This window comes from Hetaerina americana, unplaced genomic scaffold, assembly GCF_022747635.1.
Source record: "Hetaerina americana unplaced genomic scaffold, ioHetAmer1.1.p SCAF_1, whole genome shotgun sequence".
In the NCBI taxonomy this organism is placed as follows: domain Eukaryota; kingdom Metazoa; phylum Arthropoda; class Insecta; order Odonata; family Calopterygidae; genus Hetaerina; species Hetaerina americana.
The window spans coordinates 3,589,617-3,603,022 of record NW_027286069.1 but is presented as its reverse complement, the minus strand read 5'-3'; the positions used below and the strand labels follow the sequence as shown (position 1 = coordinate 3,603,022).

The 13,406-nt window shown below is 40.5% G+C and overlaps 1 protein-coding gene across 1 annotated transcript in view; it reads right to left on the bottom strand.

Annotated features, from left to right (window-relative positions):
* The window catches only part of LOC139687572 (inactive dipeptidyl peptidase 10), a 599,750-nt gene that overhangs the window by 17,470 nt on the left and 568,874 nt on the right, over positions 1 to 13,406 (bottom strand). Inside the window, exons 7-11 of the mRNA XM_071584792.1 lie at positions 12,285 to 12,496; positions 10,913 to 11,193; positions 6,475 to 6,578; positions 4,776 to 4,905; positions 1,444 to 1,581 (exon numbers count right to left, since the gene is read on the bottom strand). Coding sequence (XP_071440893.1) covers positions 1,444 to 1,581; positions 4,776 to 4,905; positions 6,475 to 6,578; positions 10,913 to 11,193; positions 12,285 to 12,496 — 865 coding nt within the window. The remainder of the gene's footprint in view (positions 1 to 1,443; positions 1,582 to 4,775; positions 4,906 to 6,474; positions 6,579 to 10,912; positions 11,194 to 12,284; positions 12,497 to 13,406) is intronic.

The following is a 13,406-nucleotide window of genomic DNA, read 5'->3' as shown; positions in this document are numbered from 1 at the left end:
AAAGTACAAGTCTTTCCTTCTAGTATTGAGATTGATTGTTGATTTTTAAGTCTATTTTAATTTACATGGTCTCAGCCTCGCTTCTCTTGCACTTGGTTAAATTGAATGCAAGAGATTCTGCAAAATTGACGGATTGCAATTAATTCAGCGAGTCAAAATCAGCTAAATTTTGGAATTGATATTAGATTTAGACCGAAAATTTGATTTGTAAACACTTAATGAGTTTTCGTCAGCTATTTTTTGATATGGTCATAATACAGGGTTCGTCCGGAAAATAAGTGTACTGACTCCTGGGCTGGGCGCGCCGCTCCAGGCGCGCCCAGCACCGCTCTGACGGGCTGCGATTGGAGGGGGGTATGTTGGCAAGCGACGCTGAAAAAGGCAGTCGGCTCTGAGCTGTGGTGTAGTGAGGAGCTCTGTTAACGCGAACCTCCACGCTTCGACCCACGTCACGGAACGCGATGCCGAAGTTTTTGGAGCAGCGTTATTCCATCAAATTTGCGGTAAAGCTTGGGAAATCGTCTACCGAAACTGTCGGTATGATTAACCAGGCTTACGGGGAGTCAGCCATGTCCAGAAACATGATCTTTCGGTGGCACAAGATGTTTGTGGAGGGCAGAGAAGAGGTCGACGACGAGTCTTCGAGAGATTCCCGATGATGCCTTCGCGGGAGCGTTCCAGGAATGGGGACACCGCTGGAACAAGTGTACCGACTCACAAGGGTCCTATTTTGAGGAATATTAGCTTAAGATAAGTAAAAGTGTAATAAATTTTTTTTCCTGAGCTCAGTACACTTATTTTCCGGACGAACCCTGTATACCTCAGATGGTACAGATTCTGAATAATAGTTAAAATGAATAAAGCTGCGAATATTATGCTATATACTACGATTGACAATGTTGCAACGTTTGCAACACATACTTCATCACTAGTCTGCAGTTTTACATTGCCTTAGTTGGAAGGTTTATTTTATGATTGCCTCAGGGGATTTATTAATTGCTTGAGGTTTTCACAGGTGCGTCGTAAATATAATAAAAAACTATTCTAAAACAGTTATGCCGTGAAAATAGTCGTGATATGCGTATAAACAAATTTACTGTCATCCAGCAGTCCTTCTGTATGGGAGAGCTACTAAGACTTGTAAATTGAATTGCAGCTTTGAGAAACGGCCCCCTGGTCGTGAATAATTAATGGGCGTGATAAAAAAATGCGGACATCGCCATGGCAACGGGACTTCACTTGCACACCTGCCACCTTAACGATTCCATCCACGTTTCCATGGCTCGGAGCAACCCCGCCCGCCCGTCGATTGAATGCGAAAATGAAGGAAACTCTGGAGAAGAGGTGTGTCGAGGGTTGAGGGAGGGGCGGAGGGAAGGGGGTTGGGGTTCTGAGTGAAAGGGAGCGTCGCAGCGGGGAGGGGGGGCGTGGCCGGACACGTACCTGAACAGGTGCGAGGACGAGGAAGCTGTCCACGGAGGCCTTGGTGGGGTTGGCGCGGGCGAAGGTGACGGTGGCGGGGAAGACGGGAGGCGGGCGCACCTCCACCCACGCTTCCTCCAGGGCCCTCTCCGCGTGCGTCTAGGGGGGGGAGAGAAAGGAAACAGGGAGAAAATCGTTAGAGAGGCTTTATATGGGGGGAGGGGGGAGGGAGTGAGGAGTAAATAAGGAAATTCACGTATTCACACTGAGGGAGCACAATTGAAAAAAAAACAAATCTCGGATTTTTTGAGAATGTCCGATATTGACAGTGATAGTTTTTCTATCTCTTCGTGACTGTCTCGCGTGAGTCATCTACGAGAACATGTTCCGGCCCAACAGATAAACGAGACATTTTTTATTCAATTTGTTGGTCATTTTTCAATAGTCTCCTTTTAAGTCGATGCACTTTTTCCAGTGATGCTCTTAGCTTTTTTTTAACCCTTCCAAATACCAATCGACGTCTTTCTCCGCCAAATAGGAGTTTGCGTATGCAATAACCTCCTCATCCGATAAAAATATCTGTCCTACTGGCAAAATTGAAAAGATTAGAGAACAGGAAAAAGTCGCTTTGGGCGAGATCCGGTGAATACGGTGAGTGGTCAACCAAGTCGAAGTGCATTTCGTGAATTTCCACCACAGCGACTGCCGAAGCGTAAGAAAGTGCGTTGTCCTGACGGAAAAGTACTTTCTTCCTCTACAAATGCGGTCGTCTTTTTTTGCAATTTATACCTTCAGCTTTTTAAGTAATGAATCGTTATACCCTACCGTTATCGTTTTACTTTAATGATGAGAATCGATGAACACAATTCCGTTACTATCCCAAAAAATAGTCGCCATCATCTCTCCGGCCGATGGAACCGTCTTCGCTTTTTTCGGAGCAGGTTCGCCCTTAGCAGTCAGTCCTCTGGGCTCTTATTTCTTCTCAAAAGAGGGGTGGTGGATGCAAGTTTCATCTACAGTTATGAATCGACGCAAAAAATCTGACTTGAGTCTCTTAACCCGCTCCAACAGGGCCTTGGAAATGTTCATTCGGATGCGTTTTTGGTCCAGAGTGAGCAAATGCGTCACCCAATGTGTGAATAGCTCACGCATGCCCGATTCTTCTGTCAATATATGAATAAAGCATACTCTCCATATGCCAATAGCCTCTGATATCTCTCTCACCTTGATTTGACAATTGTCCAAGACCATTTGGTGAACTCTGTCGATAGTATCGCTGGTTGTGGCAATTTTTGGTATTCCCGAACGCTCATCAGCAGCCAACCTGGTACGGCCACGTTTAAACTTAGCTGCCCACAATTTCACGCTCGTAAATGATACTGCAGACTATCCAGTGTACACAGGGTCCAACTCGTCTTTGATTTACGAAGTTGCATTGCCTTTCAATCATGAAAATTTATTGAACGCTCGTTTCTAATTTTTTTGCAATGCGAAATCCCCAATACGCCTGAATCCTGCACCGCCTCCTTCACGGATGATATTTTTAAATGTACATTGAATTCTCTGAAATATTGAAAACATCTTTTTAAAAGCTGTTGATGCACATTGAACAAGAATGGTTTATTGTAATAATAGTTTAGGGGGTGTGTGTGTGTGTATATATATATATATATATATATATATATATATATATATATATATATATATATATATATATATATATATATATATATATATATAAAATATCTTCGAAATGGAACGCTCTTCGGCGACACACAAATATATAAAAACACAGATGTAGATTTTTAGAATATAGAGACACAAAGAAAGGACACTCACAATTTGTTATTTTACGTTTCGACAGCACGTGCTGTCGAAACGTAAAATAACAAATTGTGAGTGTCCTTTCTTTGTGTCTCTATATTCTAAAAATCTACATCTGTGTTATATATATATATATATATATATATATATATATATATATATATATATATATAAGATATATGTGTGCCTTCCAAAAATTATGCTTTTATTTTTTGAAGTAATTTATTGAACAGATTTGCACAAACACTTTAAATTCTTCAAATTTCTGTCCCTGGGCCTCTACACATTTTGTCCAGCGACTCTGCCATGACCGGTACGCGCCCTGGAAGGCGTCTTCGGGGACCTTTCGCAAGATCTTCGTCACGGCTGATTGGATATCTTCTATGGACGAAAAACGGGTTCCTTTCAGGGCTGCCTTAACCCGAGGGAACAAAAAGAAGTCTTATGGGGCAATGTCAGGACTATATGAGGGTGGGGCAGCGTTGGTACCAGGTGTTTGGCCAGGAACTCGCGGACTCGTAGTGCGTTGTGGCCAAGGCGCGGTGCCGTGATGGAGTTTCCAGGTTGCGGAGATGTCTTTTCTCTTCCTGATGGCCATTTTTCGGATCTTTCCGGCACATCCACGTATTTGGCAGCGTTAACTGCCGTCATTGAGGAACAAACTCCTTGTGGACCGCTCATTTACTGTGGAAAAAGACAATGAGCATTGTTTTCACTTTTTATTTGCTCATTCTTGGCTTTTTGAGCTTGGGGGACTTGTCGGTGTGCCACTCAGAGCTTTGGCGTTTTGTTTCTGGGTCGTATTCAAAAACCCAGGTTCCATCACCAGGGATGACGTTGTCCAAATAATTGGCTTCATTTTCAATACGTTGCAAAAGTTCGCTTGAAATTTCTTTGGTTGGTCTTTCAAGACAGGGTCGGCGTGCAGAGGTTTACAATAACTGACTTCCTGCCACTTCTACTGCTTGCAGAGTACTAAGACCGGTTGCGCGGCAAAGTTTAGCGTCACCTCTACCTCCTCCAAAGCGTTTGATCCCACTACAAATAATAGGAGCGGTGCGGGAAATTTAACTGCATTACGTTCAACGCCTGTACACATTTCAGTGAAATATTTTCGGGCATCAAAAGTACAGAATAATGCTTTCGTTAAATTGATGAGATTTCATAAGTTTTCCCTTGAATACATTAAACTGATTTGAAAAACGTGCGAGTATGTATGCAATTTATAAATTATCAAATGGGATCAATTGAATTCTTGATTAAATTGGATTTAGTGTTCAATTTCCCTTGTTTGATGGAATATATGCATGATGAAGTTTGAAGATAATTTTTAGTTCAGGAAACCGAAACTGGAGGAGTGACTGGCTCTCTCTGTGTCCGACGCGAATGTTCATTTAACAGCCTGAAAAACATTCGAGTGGTCTCCACCGAGCACATTTGCGAGTGGTCGTGTAGGGGGGAGGGGATGGTGGTGGGGTTGTTTGGGAGCGGCAGGGGGGAGGGTGTGGTGTGGTGAATGGGGTTCATACCTCGACGCAGGACCACTCCGGCTCGACGCAGGTTGCCGCCACGCTCAGGTTCTGCGCCCGGTTCATCCAGACGGCCGAGACGATCGTGTGACCCCCGCCGACCCACTGCGCGGACATGAGGTAGTACTCCCTGCGGGTGGGGTGGGGGGGGGGAAGATGGGGGGAAAGAGATAGAGAGAGAGAAGGCGGTTAGGGGTGAGAGGACGACCGGAGAATCACAGCAAAACCAAAAAAAAAAGATTTTATGAATTGCACACACTGAGGTCTGCACTCCAAAAGATGCAAGGATTAAAAAAAAAAGAATAGTGACAACGATAACACGACAGTGATAACAAATCGCGTAAAAACGAGCCAAGTATCGAAAACTTGTAAAGAGAAGGGGGTCTGGGTTAATGCTAATCGAAAAAATGCATAGAGACAGAACACAAAAGCACATGAGCCACATAGCAAGCCTTAATTTTTTTTAGAAAGACGAGAAGTAAGAAATGGAGGACAGAAAAAGAGACAGAATAGTGGAAGTAAACGGTGATGGTTGGTCGGCGAGTAAGAAGTCAAGCGGGGGAAGTACTTCTTTTGTTTACGCACACGTAAAACATGGTGGAGCGAGGTGATCAAAAGGAAACACTCAAATATCCCTGAGACGATAATGATGTAACCTCTCTTCAATTGCATCGGAGTAATTCGAAGAGTTATTTGGAGTATTTTTAATAAATCTAATAATAACTGGAAAGTGACTTATACTGCCGGGTGAACTTTTATAACGAAATTTTTCAATGAAATTGTTTTACTGTTACGACATCCGTCGTGATTATGGTGCATTATGAAACGAGATTCATTTCGAGTACAAAATATGTATCTCATAGGGAAAACACACATTTAATGATTAGCCAGCAGCTCAAACCAACCAAATTGTTAGGATTTGTTCATGGTTAATGAAAACGCAGGACATATTATTCAAATAATCTCGGAAGAACTTGGACTACTAAGTGATTTTAATCAACCCCCGAAAAGTATTTGTCGATATATTACTTGATATATTGGATCTAGTTACCTATATCATATGAATAGCTGTCATATTGACACACATTATATTTTCAGTGGAGGAAACGTTTTCTAACGAGTACAAATAAATTAAGTTGGTATCATATTATTTAATGCGGTTTGACGCAGTAGACAATTTATGGTTTGCGCGGGTTCTTCGAGAGAATAAATGGAAAACATTCATCTCGGTATTTTTATATCTGAAAAATCGGCAGCTAATGCGAAATGTGAAAAGGCTGTGACTAATAAATTTGCTATTTTCTGAAATGGTGACTTCATTTTCTTAAATTTAAGTGTGTTGAGGGAAATGGTTTTTCTGATATACGCGTTTAACTCCAATAAAAGCGTTTTTATATTTCGGTACAAAATACGGAGAAAATCATTCGCTACTCGGTCCCTACCTCCTTCGGCTGGGACCGGTAATACGGTATCTTTAAAATCTTGATAGACAACTCACGGTGTCAGGGATATCGGAGTTGTTCCTGTGATGCTCCTCCCTCCACTTGCACTGGCTCTAATATGGGATTGAGAACGTGTTAGATCTTGATGCTGATGCGAGGGTTCTTCCATAATGATTATGATCAGCTCATCATCACCAAGACAACCACGAGCGTAGGTTTCCCCTCCCGAGAAGCCCCGAGGAACTCTATCTACTCACTGCCCTTGGAAGACCGCCGGGGGCTTGACCTCTGAGCGCTGTGGGGCAACCGGGTCGGCGAGGTCCATCACCCACAGCGTCACTTCCGGGTTGGGCGTTCCAGGCTGCAGTGGGGCGCGGTTGCAGAGACAGGAGAAGGGGGAGAGAGAGAGAGAAAGAGAAAGAAAGAGGTCCACAAGAGTGTCTCAAAGGGAGACGGAAGGCCGTGATGGTGGTGTGCGGTGTGGAGGGAGGGACGCCTCCCCCCCCCCGTGATCGTGTCGTACCAACTGCTGCCATCTCCGTCCAAGGAACAAGAGATGGTGCGTGCGCGTGTGTGCTCCTGTTTGGGTCATCCTAAGGGAAATGACGCGATGCTCATGCCGAAATGACTGTAGGCCTTGAAATTGTTCCCTATAAAACCGCTTTGTTTATATGCCAGAATGCAGAAGATACTCGCCATCCTATTTTCCTTAGAAATCCTTTCTTCCGTTTAACATATTAATTCATGTCCAAATATGAAGGTAGCCTGGCCACAGGTAAATGACCTCTATGCTAATATATAAATAAATATATGTATGCAAATTAGTATCTTCGAAACATATTAAAATATCTTCAAAGTTTATATATATATATATATAAATTTATAATGTGATTTAAAAAAATGTGACTTTTTATGTGCTTTGAGTCAAACAATTGTAGGTGATACATTACCAATGATATCATTAATTAATTTGGGTTATTTTATAATTAAAACAATTTTGCACAAGATATAGTGATGTCGAAGGAAAGCCCTAAGCATAAAACCATTGCTAGCACTATGGTAAATTGATGAGTATAGTTACATAATTATTGTGGAAGAGATGAATCCTGGGCTTGATTAGTTTACAGATGATTTGATTCTGTTGAAATGTTGGTCGGATCCTAAATTAAAATTTTGAAATTGAATTGAATGGCTCATTTCTTGCATTTAATGTTGCCATTCTCTAATTAAAATTGGATTCGCGGTGATTGATTTGACCAGTAAGTCCTAATTTAAGAAACATTCTGGCTTTAAATTATATGTCACAAGGGTTCGTTTGGATAGAAAGTAATTTTTAATAGCCTCTAAGGAGGAGAGGAATATCTCAGGTTGAGACAGCATGAAGACTGCTATTTGGTTGCTAAAAATAAATAAATGATGAAATGCAATGGAATAATCTGAAATTTTCTAAATTCTGCCGTAGAGAGCATGATCTTATAAGGGATTTATTTTAGTCAAGAGGGAATGTATGTGATCATACTAATTTCATACTAATGCCGATTTTCTTTGGTTTTATGTTTTCATGGCGTGTGAAATGCATAAGCCTCAGGATACAAGTCTGAGAAAGATTACAAGCTCTTTAAAACTGCAGTTGTTGAATTAATTTATTTACCAGGAAAAAACAGGTGCGTATAGTCACAAATGAAATAGTGCGGCAGAGAAGAGTAAGAGAAGAAGGCCAGTCGTAGTTTTTAAAAGCCAAAAGGTGGTGTGGTTTCGATTTCAAAGTACAGTGGGTAATTGATAAATCATCGATTTAAAATATTCAAAATTATTAGAAAATGAGAGCATTGTTTGTTCTTTAACTCCGTCATCCTTAAATTTAAACTTATAGAGTCAGATTAGACATAGATACGAGTAATACGGAACAATTTTATTCACTGTATTTTTACAAAATAGTATTTTGAAAGTTCACTAGTTCTACATTTATCACTTAACGGTACTGTAAAAAAATGTACTTGTCATTTGATAATACGCAATATCAGATTTATTTCTGTAGGTATAATTTTGATATCTCAAAATAACTTACAGGTTAATTTACGGTAAGATTATAGAATGCTAAAGCAAAATGAAAGAGCACATTTGAATGTTATGTTTTTCCATAAAATCTCCCTTAGTTATCGTTTCAATTAAAACCAATTTGGAACCAGAAGATTTCTTATTTCGATAAAAATAAAACATTATGAATTAATATCAAGCAATGATTTATGAAAAAGGCTTCAAGAATGCCATTGAGACCCAGATGTTTTATTTTCGCCGTTTCTCTCACCGCGGCACAATTGTTCTTAGTAGTTTGTTTGTTTTCCTTTCGTGCCTTCAAATAAATAATATTGCATCTGGAAAGCAGATTCCAATTATTCACGCATTTTCCCATCTAGTTACTTCTTGAGCGATTTAACATAAAGCAATATAGACTATAAATTTGAGTGTTTTGGTCGGCACTTTATAATTTAAATGCCCTCTTCTGAACTTATTTTTTCTCTTCTGAACTTCTGTATTCTTATTTCAACACCGCTGTTGAGGATCTTTTCCCTTAAACTGTTTGTTGTGGTTGACCTGAGCGTTTGTTGTGCGGTTGAGTCCGTTTGCCAAACACTACCACTCGACCGCAGGTAGTTCGACGTGGTCAAGTCAAGTACGGGTGGCTCGACCAACTCCTGGCCACTCTCTACCAAAGTGCATATTTAGTGTCGACGACTGAATGCCGCTTTGGTCGAGCTCGCCCTGTCTCAATGAGAGTTTGTAGTCAGTGAGCGGTGGATTCGAATCCACACCACATCACTGATCCGTCAACTGGTTAAACAGCGCTCCCTCACAAAGATCTGCAGTGCCCGAGTCACGGGGACGTTTAATCCGTTTAGCAAAACTCTCACTAATGACATGCATTTAATGACTAATTTTGCAAGTCACCCTATGCTCAGTGTACGTTTATACGCGATATAATACGCTAAAGTGCTGAGATTAGATTTAAATTTGATGAAAAGTATTGGTTAATTTTCAATGAAAATATATTTGGCACAATGCCAGCCGCGGTTTTAATAGACTGAATAGAGGGTTGCTAAGGATTTATATTAATGGAATCAATGATAATTACCATTGTTAATTTCTGATCACGCGGCATTTTAGTATATCAGAAGACTCTTAAAATAAGAAGTGTATACAACGACTGTAGCATCGTCTTTGGAGGATGGATATTGAGATAGAGCGAGACAAACGAGGGAGAAGAAAATGTTGTATGCTCCTTATGAAGCCCCGCAGGTACAAAGTGAACGGCATGAATGATTTAAGTCAACAATTATATGATGCGAAATCTTGCGGCAAACGTTTACCAAAAACCCAAGAAATGCTCCGTTAACGACAGATCTCGTGACATACTTATGTAATAGTCGCTTAAAATAAAATTGTCATCAACTAGGATTATTTTTACCCTACAGTATTATAATCAAGGGCAACTTATGTTTTGTAATGCTCTAACACAATTTGTGCGTAAAAGTTTTCATAGAAAACATTTCACATGATTTTTAGGCATGAAAAAATCTCGAATAATATATATATATATATAAATATATATATATATATATATATATATATATATATATATATACATATATATATATATATATACAATGTATATAAATATGTATATATATATACAATGTATATAAATATGTATATATATATATACATACATATATATATATATATATATATACATATATATATATATATATACATATATATGAGTGCTTTTTAAGTGCCGCTAAAAACGGGAATCTGAATGTTATCGAACGGGACCGTTGGCTCGATCATTAACCATCGACCAAAATCTCTGTGAAAAGGCCTTTGAGCAGTTTTTAATTTAATACGCACTGTGAAAATTGGAGAATGAGGCGTACTATTCGAAGTGATATTACCGTGGATGTGTATAGCAACATTTGGTTGTTCTGAGTAACTTCCTCCCACGGTCACGCACCACATGTACCGATGAATAAGTTGGGAAACTTTTTTGATTTTTACTCTGATGATCTAATTACTGCTAATTGGATACTTGTACATTTCAATTATTTTGTGCTAATCCGGAAATAGCCCTTTTGGCATTAACATAAAGGACTTAAAACAAATGGTATAACATTAAAGACATTTATAAATACCGAAGGTTGGAAGAAAACCCACCCAGGAGGAAAACAAACCAGCGACCTTAGTGGTGGCGGTTCCCCTTCATTCGTTTACAAGAATGCGTAGAATAAGCAGAAGTAACAATTTATTCGTTTCCGTAAAAGAATAAAAGTCAATGTAAGAGAGAATATCTAAAATAGCGGAATATTTTAAATGCACTATGCGTCAAATGGAAGAACAAAAGCTGTTGATATATCTCCCAGGTTTCAACAACAATTTTATAAATAAATCAAGAGTGAAATATTTTTAAGTACTACTTTGTTCCATTTTGAAAATGAGACGTCATTAACTTTTTTTGACCATCTAATTCAAACGGGAGCATCTTCGCCCGAAGTCGTGGTTCAGCAAGAGCGGCAGATGGGAAAGTGTGGTGTCTCGCTTTCCAACTACCCGCTCTCTGTGTGGTCCACGAGTGTGTGCTGGAACGTAATTCCGTGGGCTGTGGGTGGGTGGGGGCCATGTGAGGCGGAGGACACTCACCGTGGGGTACCTGACGGTCCTCTCGTCGGGGAAGTGGCGGGGGAGCGTGGTGGCGGTGGTGGCGTCGGGGGTGTCGGTGGGCGCGGAAGGCGCGGGAGAGGAGAACCACGGGAAGGCCAGCTGCCCCACGGATGAGTCGTCGAAGGAGGCGTAGAGGAGTCTCTTGCCGGTCCGCGAAGGCCAGAGAGCCTCTCGTGCCCAACCGCCGCACCCGCCGGCCCAGCCTCCGCCTCCCGCTACGCCGTCCATGCGGACCTCGCCGCCGTCCGCGAACAGGTCCTCTGCAGACGAAACATAGGGGGTCGGGGGGAGGCGTTAGCACTCAATGATCCGGGAACTCCTCATTATTTTAATGACCGAACCGATTCCCATATCCGTCCTTTGAAATGAGCACTTTGTTATTATATAAATAAGATAAGGAAAGCAAAAGAAAGATAACCTCAAAATACGCCTGGAAGCATCAGTGATCCTCGTTTCAGGAGAATAAGTTGGTTCTGGGCTGAAAGGAGAAAAATGTATTCGAATGTTTTCTCGTCTTTTTCGAAACGCTGGGATTAAGAATATGTTTATTCGATATTAAGGCCTGGTATAAAAAATATATGAATTACTTGATGTTGATAGGGACGAATGGGGAGAGTATTCCAATTTCTACGAGAGACTGTGCACAAATTTCTACTGATTAATAAGCAATTACATAAGTTTTGGGCTTTCAGAAAAACACGTACCAGACGTTGTAAGCACCTTTATAGGTAAATTTACGCGTTAATGTGGAAGAATTCTCATATGAAAATTTTTTTAATAATTCACTTATACGTTATATATATAAATAAATAAAAAAATTAAAAAATATATATTTATATATATATTTATATATATATATTATATATATGTTATTCAACACTTCCGTGTTACTTCGACGAAATTATCCCTCTCTCTCTATATATATATATGTGTGTGTGTACATATATATATAAATATATATATATATATATATATATATATATATATATATATATATATATATATATATATATATATATATATATATAAAGAGAGAGAGAGAGAGGTAATTTTGTCGAAGTAACACGGAAGTGTTGAATAACAAACTTGGACAGCAAAAAACAATATAAGAACAGAAAAAAAATCACTCACACGCTATTTCTTGATCATTTCGATAATGAAAAGTTCAATGTTAATGAGGGGAGATAGGATACAATGTGTTTAAGATATTACACTTAAAACCACTAATAAAGAACTGCATCCAATTAATTAATTCAATTTTCGGGAGGTCACTCGAGGGAGTGTTCCAAAGCCTACTCTCCCCGGGGGCGGAAGGGATAGAGAGAGAACCCCCCGATCCCTCATTTCTCACCTTGGTACAGCCAGTCAGGGACGCCGTTGTAGAGGATCCCCGGCCGCCCCGAGTGCGTCAGCCTAGTCTCCCGGTCGCTGAGCGGCGACTGCCTCAAGTAGATGTCGTTTGAAGAGACGAAGATGAGCGCTTCCGTCTGACCCATCCATCCGGCGTACTGCAGCCTCGCGGCCCTCACCTTCGACCGATTTAAGCGAACCGGGAGATGGTGGCTGCACGACAAATGCAAACATAACATATATACTCTGCAAGGATCATATGCTAGGTCGATAAATCAAATAGCATCATGACACGAACCAATAATTTATGCAGCGGTCGATATTGTCGTTAGTAATCGTGTTGAAGCAATGTGCTTTTTTCGAACGAGGTGCGGAAATTGTTAAAGCGTTCAACTTTTCAATATGGCTGAGATATAGTTCCTTGGGCAATGGAAAGCTGGGATGTCGCATTCCATCAGGAGGCTATCGGAATATTTATTCCGTCTTGATCAAGAGAAGTCTTCTCTGCACCTAAGCGTCAACGTTTCGGTATGCTACTTTCGGGAGAACTTAAACTTCTTTGACAATCCTTACAATGCAAAAATATCAGAAAGTTAAATTCGGCTTTGACCGGGATTCGCACCCCGATCCCTCGAAGTCCGACCGAGTGCTTCAGCCAATTAAACTATCGAGACGTCCTCTTACCCTACAAGATTTTGGGAGGAATCGGAGGATCCAGGTTCAAATCCGAGTCAATGCGAATGATTTTTGCACTCAGAAATTGCCGCATTGTAGTGGACATTTAGCGGATGGCTCCGTTAAAAGTTACTGTCGCGGCATCTCCCGCAGTTTCTTTGAGTTATTTTCTCTGAGTTTCATAGAAACAATTCTTACCGAAATGAAATGACCCAAGGACAATTCATGGCATGAATGCAAAACTGGACTATCGGGGCAGATGTTAAAACGGAGAGTGACGTGTAAGGAATTTGGTTTGCTTTAAAGGTAGGACCATAGTATTGTTTTAATCGCCTACTGACTGGACTTAATGATTCGTTTTCAATTTCAATTCCAGAGCAAGTATTTAGGTTTAAGGCGGTGGGCACCGTTGGATGCCATGAATGTGCTCATGGCCGTGAAGATATAA